This window comes from Triticum aestivum, chromosome 2B (genome assembly GCF_018294505.1).
Source record: "Triticum aestivum cultivar Chinese Spring chromosome 2B, IWGSC CS RefSeq v2.1, whole genome shotgun sequence".
NCBI lineage: Eukaryota > Viridiplantae > Streptophyta > Magnoliopsida > Poales > Poaceae > Triticum > Triticum aestivum.
In genome coordinates this window covers 5,439,972-5,450,768 of record NC_057798.1, presented here as the reverse complement: position 1 = coordinate 5,450,768, position 10,797 = coordinate 5,439,972, and the positions used below count along the sequence as shown (strand labels likewise).

The following is a 10,797-nucleotide window of genomic DNA, read 5'->3' as shown; positions in this document are numbered from 1 at the left end:
CGCCATCGACGACCCACTGATGTCTTCATTGGCCATGTCTATCATTTGTGTGTTTTCATGACGTACTCGGCTTACAGGGAACTAACCCGAGGGGCCTGCCGTTGTTGTTTGTTTTTCAAAGAGTACTCGGCTTACACTTGTATAAGTCGTATACCCGGGAAAAAAACATTTGGCTTATAAAAACACACTAATTAAGTAAGGTGTGTTTTCCCGTAGCAGCGTGCCGTGGTAGCCTTTTTTGGGTCGTGTTTTCAATCAGCACTTTTCTACTCCCTCTGTCTCATAATGTAAAATGTCTTTTGACACTACACTAGTGTTAAAAAACATCTTACATTATGAGACGGAGGGAGTGGTTCGTTAGAAATGACATACACACGCTTGTAGAAATAAGAAAGGCCTAGTTTACGCTGCTGATATATGCATTACGTACACGCTCTTCCAGGATCCGGAGAGCGTGCCCGTGCCACATGAGCTAAATTGATCATTCTTCTACAAGTGAGCTAAATCGATTAATTTGTGAATGGGATACACTGTGTAGCACGCAAGACGAGCTTGGACTTCCTGCTGACGGCGATGCCAAACGCCTCAGACATATCGAGCTCCTCCGGTCTCCCGCCGCCGGGGAGCTCCCAGTCGAAGTGGTAGAGAAGGCTGGCGAGCAGCAGCTCCATGTTGGCGAGGCCGAGCGCCACGCCTGGGCACATCCTCCTGCCTGACCCGAAGGGAAGGTACTCGAAGTGGCCTCCCTTGAAGTCCATGGCGGCCGCACTACTCTCCTCGAACCTCTCCGGCTTGAACGCCTCGGCGTCCTCCCAGTAGGCGCCGTACCTGCCCAGGGCCCAGGCCTTCACGAGAACCTTTGTACCCTCGGGGATGTGGTATCCCATCACCTCGCATGGCTCCCGGCACTGCCGCGGCAACAGGAACGGCAATGGCGCGTGCAGCCGCAACGTCTCCCGGATCACCAAGTTGAGGTAGCTCAGCCGCCCACCAGCGAGGTCACCCTCCGCTAGCTTGCTCCGTCCATGGAGTTCCTCTCGCACCTCCTCCTGGGCCTTGTGGAGGACGCGCGGGTTCCTCACCAGCTCCGACATGGCCCATTCCAACGTCGTCGACGAGGTCTCGCTCCCGGCTACGAACATTTCCTGGACCACGGTGATGATGATGTCGGTGGTGAGGGAGAGGGGGCACTGCGCCCCGCCGTCCTTCTGCACCCTCAGCAGCACCACAAGAAGGTCCTCCGTGCTCTCGCCGGCACCGTCGACGCGCTCGCGGATGAAATTGTCCATAATGGCACGCGCTTTGCGGTTGCACCGCTCGGTCTCCCGGAGGGCGCCGCTGAGCCAGCGGGCCAGCGGTGACGATGGGTAGAGGTCAGACAGGTTGAAGCCACCGGCGAGCTTCACAGACTTGTCGAGCACGTGCAGGAACTCGTCTCGCCGCGGGCACCGGCCGCCGACGGCCGACCGCACCACGATGTCATTGACCGTGTGTGTGATCAGCTGGCCGATTTCAACTACAGTGCAGCCGCCGCCATGAGCGCACTCGTCAGTGATGTAGCCGATCAAGGCGGCGACCTCGTCTTCCCGGATGTGGCGGAAGGACAGGACGCGGCGTGCGCTCATGAGCTCGAGCAGGCAGATGCGGCGGAGCTGGCGCCAGAGGTCACCGTAAGGGGAGAAGAGGATGTCTTGGCCGCCACGGCTGAAGATGTCCAACGTTGGCGTGAGGTGGCGGCTGGCGAAGGCGGCATCGTGCGTCTTGAGAACCTCCCTGGCGGCCTCGGCAGAGGAGACGACCAGCGTGGGTACAGCGCCGAAGTGGAGCAGCATGAGCGGGCCGTGCTTGCGAGAGAGCTCCTGCAGGGCACGGTGCGGCAGGTCCCGGTGGCGCGACAGCAGGAAGTGGTGGAGGCTGCCTACGAGCGGCAGCTGCCATGGTCCCGGCGGCAGCCGCTTTCCCGCTGGAGACGAGGTGTAGATTTTAACGACAAGTAAGATGATTAAGGGGACGACGGACCAGAGCAACGGAAGTGCTCCAGGCTCCATTGTTCTTGTGTGTGTCTCTTTACATCGAATGACAACGTCCTGAATTTAAATGGCTCGATCGATGGATCGCAGAGAGCTGTTTTTTATTTTTTTACGGGGTTGCTAAACCTAGACTTAACCAAGTCTTAATCTATGCTATATTCATGTAATCTTTCACGGAGATCCATGCAAATTTTCTTCTTAATTTTTTCATTCTTCTTTTTTAAATGTTCGGTCGCTTGACTAAGACTTGGTTAAGTCTCGGTCTATTAAGATCTAGCCACACCACTAGTCAAATCACGTTCAGAAGTTTGAAACAATCGGATGTCTAGAAGACTGTAAATAATGTCCACCGGAGGCCAAGTCCATGATCTTTCTCATCGTCATCAGCCTGCAATAATGTCCACGGGAGGCCTTTTTGGTTGAGTTTTATCCACGAGAGAGCTCCCGCAGTCCACGGAAAGTATAATATGCCAACTCAAGCTAGCAGCCATGGTGGTCAAAGTGACCGTTTCTCTTACTTGAACTCGTTATTATATGCTTGCCCTGATGTATGACAGCACCTGTGTTCACAACATTTATTTATTGGTTTCCAAAATATTTAGCTGCTTCTCTTATTGTTTTAGTGTTATTGTTCGTATAGCAGCATTAGTAGTGCAAACGCCACCCTCTCCTCCAAGCACGCATATACTCCCTCAATCCTCATATGTAGGGCCTAATGCATGTTTCGAGACTAACATTGACCACGTGTTAGAGCAATAATATATGACATGCAAGTTAGACTCTCACAAAAAATATACCCCATCCGTTACCTAATGCCGTGCCTATAATATTTAGAAAGTCAAATTTAATGAACTTTAACCAATTTATAAAGAAAATTATTTACATTTAGAATATTTAAAGGCAATGTCGAAAAACACATTAGGCCCTATATATATGGAGGGAGTAGCTAATTTTTCCTTTACGAGATCTCAGCTCTTCGAATGATTGGAGAGAGCCCCGCCTCCTCTCGGTTGGTGCCGGGACCGAGAATGATGGGGCAACTTCCTTAAAGAGTCTGCGTCTCCGCGGAGGCAAGCAGAAAAAGAAAGGATGAATCCCTCACCCCCCAGCTATCTAGATTCACAAGTTGATGTGCCTTGTATATAACATTTTTTCAATTTGACCAAAAACAACAGCTAGCACACTTAACTTGCCAATGTGCTGGCTTAAAAATCAATAGCAATTTGAAAAGTCAAAAAATGTCATTGTTGCCGCGAGCAACAAGCAAGGAACAACTCTCGTATTTATATGAATCAGCCAATACGTAGAGTTGACTGCAGAAAATAGCTAGGAATGTATAAGACCAAGCCTTGGTGCCCTTGTTTTAATTTATACTCACTAGTAGAAAGCATGGCATTTGTCCCAGTTGGTGAGGCCCTTTTGTCCCGGTTCATGAACCGGGACTAAAGGGTCATTACTAATGCCTCCCCCCTTTAGTCCCGGTTCTAACACGAACCGGGACAGATGTGCCTCCATGTGGCCACTGCGAGCAGCCTAGGCAAGGGGGCCTTTGGTCCCGGTTGTTGACATGAATCAGGACCAAAAGACTTCCACGTGTCAGCAGCTGGCTGGAGCTGAGGTTTTTCTTTTTCTTTTTTTAAAAAAAGTGGCTGGTTTAGGGGTTTTGGGGGTTAATTTTAGGTTGTTATTAGCTAGCTAATAGAGAAAAGTGTCCTCTCTTATATCTTCGTCCTTGGTTTACCAACGCTACTGCTATGTTCATTTCACCCGCTGATATATAATAACTCATGCATGCTTGCATCATACATCATCATATATAATAACAAGTCCTACTAATCATGCATCATCATACAACTTCTACTCGTTATTAATAACAAGTCATACGATCATCATCCTCATAGTCATCGAATCCAACCCTACATAATTGTTCTTAGCACATGATCATCAGTATCAGGTAGGACCTAAACACCCTTAAGGTAAAATAGCATAAAACAATATAGACCCTGAGTCTCCATTATGAAGAATGGAGATCATTCTGTCTCCAATTCTTGCGCTTCGCCTCCTTTTGCTTGCAAGAAGCTCCTTACGACTGTCCATACATTTTTTCCATTCTTTGATTGTCATGTCTCCACTTCTTTTAGAAATCCGGTATGGACAGTTGAGATTCGTAGGACGACCTGGTTGTATGTTCAAAACATCAAGGCGATCGTGCGTATACATCAGATGAGGCACACAATCATTCGGGATTATCTGTTGAAAAACATAGTAATGACTTCGAAGTTAGCAATGATGTACTAGTTTTAGAAGTATTTAAAAAGATGCAGGGATGTCGTAATAGTAAAAAATCTTACCAGGGTATCTCCATGGTAGTTACCGTAGTTCAACATGTGCACTAGTGGCACATATTGACCATAATGTTGAGGAGTTCGATTGTAGACATTGTAATTCTCAAGATCAGTACAAAATGCGATCAGATGATTTTTCTCCTTATAAGTTAATTCAGAGCCATCGGTGTAGTCGGTTTTGTCTACCATTTTTCGCACATTCTTTGAAGAATGAAAATAAGCTGTCAATGGAAACAAGTTGTCAACTATTTTGAAATAAACAATATAAATTACTTAATAACCATGTTAAGCTCACATGGGGGAAGAATTGGAGGTGTATCCACAAGGACCTAAATGCCCATATTGTCTTGCTGAATTGTAGGATCACCAAGATCCATGGTGACAAGCATACCCTCATCAAACCATACATCTTGCAAAGTGCTTCCCAATTTTTGCAACCAAAATGGGTTACACTCTCAGCATTGTACAAATTTACTTTAAAATCTACACCATGATGGGTCCTTAGGAGAATTTTTTTTGGTTTCCATACTTTCATGTCTTCAAAACCCATCCTCTCCAAGACATAGCGTCTTGCATAGTATGGGATAAGCTAGTCGAATTGGAAAAGATGAAAAATACACGTTAAAATAGTTGAAGTCGTGCTTAATTACGAAAAAAACTATTGTCGTCGTTGTGTACCGTATCAACATCGAAGGTCTCCTCGAGCTTAATGCTGAAACGCCGATCTTCGTCCAGCTCAATGAACCTGTCGCACATACCTCGGTCGTCGTGGCACCAGTCGCACTCCCCCGGGCGGTTTTCGTCGTCCGAGTACGACACTTCCAGCCTAAGTTCATAATTCAAATATTAAACTTGTACAATTAAATATATGTACTAAAAAACCTAAATTAGATCATTATTATTAATCACAGGTTGACTATCGGTGATGGTACGTAGCTCCTCCTTTCATTCCCGAGTGCATTATTACAACAAATTGTCTAGCACACGGGAATGAAGGAGAAGCTATCCCCACGACGGCGTGGATGATGGAGGGGGCTCCTAGATTTCTGCATAGAGTGCTCTTCAATTTTAGCATTCAAAGTAGGAGTACTTTTTCAATATGAGCATTCAATAAGCAAAACCAAATCATAAAATAAAGTAGTATTCAAATTAGCATGCATTCAATTATAACCAAAAGTACATCATCTCTTGTGTTCGTACATCGTCGAATACTCCTCGAATACTATCATACATATAGCATCGCTAATTAATACAGCTAGAACCGTAACGCCCGACGGGTATCGTCGTGGCGGTGGACACCTAAAGATAAGGAACGATCACAGGATCATAGCTCCAGTGAGATCCCTGAAGAACCTGCCAGGTATTGTCGAACTTGCCCTCCAACGCAACCATGTAGCGACGGACGTGCTCGTCCTCCTCGATGACACGGTGACGTACCACCTCTGCGGTGTCCGGAAGCCTCGGCACCGTTACTGGCCCACGCGACCGCCACCAAACAAGGATCGGGTCAACAACGGGCTGCCTCCTCACCAACCTACCTCCCCTAGAAGGTAGCACCTCCCAATACCAGCCTGGCGGAGCCTAGTCCCGAACATGGCCCTGATCAAGCAGGCCTCCACCGCCGAGTCGACGACGACGAGGATGTGGGATAGGCATCGTCGACGTCGATGCGGGAACTACTTCTATATATAGTTAAATAAAGTAGTTTTATTAATTAAATCAACTAGTTCAACTACTAAGCACTTACTATAAATAAATAAAGTAGTACTTACTAAAAATAAACTACTTCTATATATACGAACATACAAACATGCATATTCAACAATAATATCACCAGAAAATTCTATTAACAGAAAAAAAATCTAACAAAATATGAACAAATTACACAATATGAAAAAAAAATCTATGAACTACACATCTAACAAAAAAATCTATGAACTACAAAAAAAATCTAACAAAACAATTTGCTCACGGGATGCCCACGGCGTGAGGGGCGCGGCGAGGGCGACGGGCAGGGGATGGCGACGGCGACGGTGACGGGGCGGCGCGGGACGGCGTGGGGCGGCGACGGCGCGGGGCGACGATGGCGCGAGGCGGCGACGACGTCGGGGCGGCGCGGGACGACGCGGGGCGACGACGACGGCGAGGCGGAGACGGGCAGCCTGGCGGCGGCGGGCGCGGGGAAGAAGGAACTGAAGCAAATTTTCATGAGTGCTGCTTATATAGGCGAAGCATTGGTGCCGGTTCGTCAGACAAACCGGGACCAATGCCATCTTTAGTCCCGGTTGGTGCCACCAACCGGGACCAAAGGCCTCTTTTCAGCAGCCCAAAGGGCGGGAAGCGACGGCCTTTGGTCCCGGTTAGTGGCGCGAACCGGGACTAAAGGGGGTCATTGGTCCCGATTGGTGCCAAGAACCGGGACTAAAGGGTGGTATTGGTCCCGGTTCGTGCCTCCAACCGGGACCAATGGCCTTGCATAGTGGCGTGGTGGTGGGAGTTTAGTCCCACCTCGCTAGTTGAGAGCGTCGACCACCTGCTTATAAGCACTGCTGCCTCCTCTCTCTCGAACTCCTCTGAACTGCAGGCCTATGGGTATAATCTAACACTGCTTTGCCTATGGGCCTGCTGGGCCTTCTGCGGTCCTGAATCCTGGCCCATGGTAGGGTTTCTAGTCGTATTCAAGCCGTGGGGGCCCAGTAGGAGGCACTTTTTTTGTTTCTTTAGTTATTGTTGCTATTTTTATTTTTTTCTAGTTTTTTTGTTTTGTTTTCTGCATTGTTTATTTTCTTTTGTTTTTTTCTTTATTTTTTAATTGTTTTTGCTTTTAGTTTTAGAAAAATTATAAACTTTCTGTTAGTGCCATTAGTTTTCAAATTTGAAAACACTTTTTTTGTTTCTTTAGTTATTGTTGCTATTTTGATTTTTTTCCAGTTTTTTTGTTTTGTTTTCTACATTATTTATTTTCTTTTGTTTTTTTCTTTATTTTTTAATTCTTTGTGCTTTTAGTTTTAGAAAAATTATAAACTTTCTGTTAGTGCCATTAGTTTTCAAATTTGAGAACACTTTTTTTTTGTTTTTTTGTTTTCTTTCTTGCTTTATTTATTTTATTTTGTTTCTACTGACAACAAAATAGTTATTGCTTCTATTTTTATTTTTTTCCCAGTTTTTTTGTTTTGTTTTCTGCATTATTTATTTTCTTTTGTTTTTTGCTTTATTTTTTAATTCCTTTTGCTTTTAGTGTTAGAAAAATTATAAACTTTCTGTTAGTGCCATTAGTTTTCAAATTTGAAAACACTTTTTTTGTTTTTTTGTTTTCTTTCTTGCTTTATTTATTTTATTTTGTTTCTACTTACAACAAAATACTTATTGTTGCTATTTTTATTTTTTTTCCAATTTTTTTGTTTTGTTTTCTGCATTATTTATTTTCTTTTGTTTTTTTGCTTTATTTTTTAATTCTTTTTTGCTTTTAGTGTTAGAAAAATTATAAACGTGCAGGTTGCTTAGTTGCAGGCCAACGTGCAGGTGAGCACTGCGCTTCTCCCTTCATCGTCTCTACAATCAGGGCTTATAAACCGCTGCGAGTGCCTCTCGCTTGGCGAGGTGGGACTAAAAAACAGCTGCAGAAAGAATCAACTAAAATACTCTTCTACCGGTTCATGCCACGAACCGGTAGTAAAAGGAATCAACTAAAAAGCTTTTATAAACCTCTAGTATTATTGAAACTAAAATTATATAGAATTTTGTTAGAAACTTTAATAGCAAAAAGAATTATCATAAAAGAAAATAAATAAGTAATTAGAATTTAGTTCAAAACATTAAATGCAAAAAGAATTATCATAAAAGAAAATAAATAAGTAATTAGAATTTTGTTACAAACTTTAATAGCAAAAAGAATTATCATAAAATAAAATAAATAAGTAATTAGAATTTAGTTCAAAACATTAAAAGCAAAAAGAATTATCATAAAAGAAAACAAATAAGTAATTAGAATTTTGTTACAAACTTTAATAGCAAAAAGAATTATCATAAAACAAAATAAATAAGTAATTAGAATTTAGTTCAAAACATTAAAAGCAAAAAGAATTATCATAAAAGAAAATAAATTAGTAATTAGAATTTTGTTACAAACTTTAATAGCAAAAAGAATTATCATAAAAGAAAATAAATAAGTGATTAGAATTTTGTTCAAAACATTAAAAGCAAAAAGAATTATCATAAAAGAAAATAAGTAAGTAATTAGAATTTTGTTACAAACTTTAATAGCAAAAAGTATTATCATAAAAGAAAATAAATAACTAATTAGAATTTAGTTCAAAACATTAAAAGCAAAAAGAATTATCATAAAAGAAAATAAGTAAGTAATTAGAATTTTGTTACAAACTTTAATAGCAAAAAGAATTATCATAAAAGAAAATAAATAAGTAATTAGAATTTTGTTCAAAACATTAAAAGCAAAAAGAATTAACATAAAAGAAAATAAATAAGTAATTAGAATTTTGTTACAAACTTTAATAGCAAAAAGAATTATCGTAAAGGAAAATAAATAAGTACTTATCGTAAAAGAAAATAAAAGAATTCTGCATTATTTAGCCGTTGGTCCCGGTTCGAGCCACAAACCAGGACCAATGGTGGTGGGCCATGAGCGAGGCCCATTGGTCCCGGTTCGTCCCACCAACCGGGACCAAAAGGTCCCGACGAACCGGGACCAATGGCCCACGTGGCCCGGCCGGCCCCCGGGGCTCACGAACCGGGTCCAATGCCCCCATGGGTGCCGGTTCTGGACTGAACCGGGACTAATGGGCTGACCCGGCCTGGACCTTTGCCCCCTTTTCTACTAGTGACTAATAAATACCCTGCGCGTTGCAGCAGGAAATTGAGAAAAAAATATCTTGGGCATATAGAAAAGAAAACATATAATGCAACCATGGTTGAAAGTTATATTGGAGCACGATCATTTAGATTAAGCACACAACGTTTCTTCTACAATGGACGCATAACAAAGAAATCTATGTGTCTCATCCATTGAGATTTTGCATGCCACTACTAGGGAAAAGGCTAGCAGTCGTCGGTTTTAGGTGTATTAGTAGCGCGGGGAGGCACGCTACTGATACGACGCTACAGCTAAAGTTTATTAGTAGCGTGTGCCTGCCCGCACTACTGCAATACATGCTTAGCAGTAGCGCTTTTGGTGCATAACGCTACTGGTAGTTACTAGTAGTGCGCCTCTCTATCCGCGCTACTACTATTGTTGGGTATTTTTTTATTTTTGTTTGTATTCATATACCATTATACAAATTTTCATACAATAGCAATTTAGAGATTGTTTTTACATCAGAATGAGTTACTATATCATTGGATGAAAGAACCGTGGATTAGTTTCAAGTGCATGGATCCAAAGTGACCAATGGTCACTTTGGATCCATCCACTTGAAACTAAACCGAGGTTCTTTCATCCAATGACATAATAACTCATCATCATCATCATCATCATCATCATCATCATCATCATCATATCATTAACAACTTATCATCATAATACATCATTGTCATATAACACCTCCTCGTGATCATCATTTTTATCAATGAGGCATCACATAGCAAGTTGGTCAGTAGTCATAATCACAATTCCTCATCATCATCAACTCTAACACATTGTACCACATAATAACACATTGTACCTAGGACCTACTTCTCTCTCATAGGACCTACTACATTCTCTTAGGTAAAATAGCATAAAACAAGATAGGCCCTGACTCTCCATTATGGAGAATGAAGATTATCCTGTCTCCAATTATTTCCTTTCGCACAATTTTGCTTCCAAGAACCTCCCTACGACTAACCATACATTTTTTTTCATTCTTTGATTATCATGTCTTCACTGGTTTTAGAAATCCAATATGGACAGGTGTGATTTGTAGGCCGGATGACCGGGCTGTATGTTCAAAACATCAAGGCGACCATTCTAATACATCAGATGAGGCACACAATCATTGGGGATTTTCTGTCGAAAAACCTAGTAATAACTTCGTAGTTAGCAATGTAGTTCAGTTTTAGAAGAATTTATGCAAAAGATGCATGGATGTCGTAATACTAAAAAATCTTACCATGGCATCTCCATGGATGTTACCGTAGTTCAACACGTGCACTAGTGGCAGGTATTGACCATAATGTGGAGATGTTTGATAATAGATATTGTAATTCTCAAGATCAGTACAAAATGTGACCAGATGATTTTTCTACTGATATGTTAACTCAGATCCATCGGTGTGGTAGGTTCTGTCTACCATCTTTCGCACATTCTTTGAAGAATGAAAATAAGTTGTCAATGGAAATACATGGTCAACTATTTTGAAATAAACAATATAAATTACTTAATAACTATGTGTGACAAACTCACATAGCGGTAGAATTGGAAGCGTATC

General features: G+C 42.3%; 1 protein-coding gene across 1 annotated transcript; it reads right to left on the bottom strand.

Annotated features, from left to right (window-relative positions):
• Nucleotides 1-509: 509 nt before the first annotated feature.
• Nucleotides 510-2,048, bottom strand: LOC123047656 (zealexin A1 synthase-like). The gene has a single exon (XM_044471230.1). It carries the CDS (start codon nucleotides 2,046-2,048, stop codon nucleotides 510-512), a length of 1,539 nt encoding a protein of 512 aa, XP_044327165.1.
• Nucleotides 2,049-10,797: the final 8,749 nt, after the last annotated feature.

What these genes read in the sequence shown, in the direction of transcription:
- LOC123047656 (XM_044471230.1), bottom strand. Translation starts at nt 2,048, where the DNA reads ATGGAGCCTGGAGCACTTCCGTTGCTCTGGTCCGTCGTCCCCTTAATC.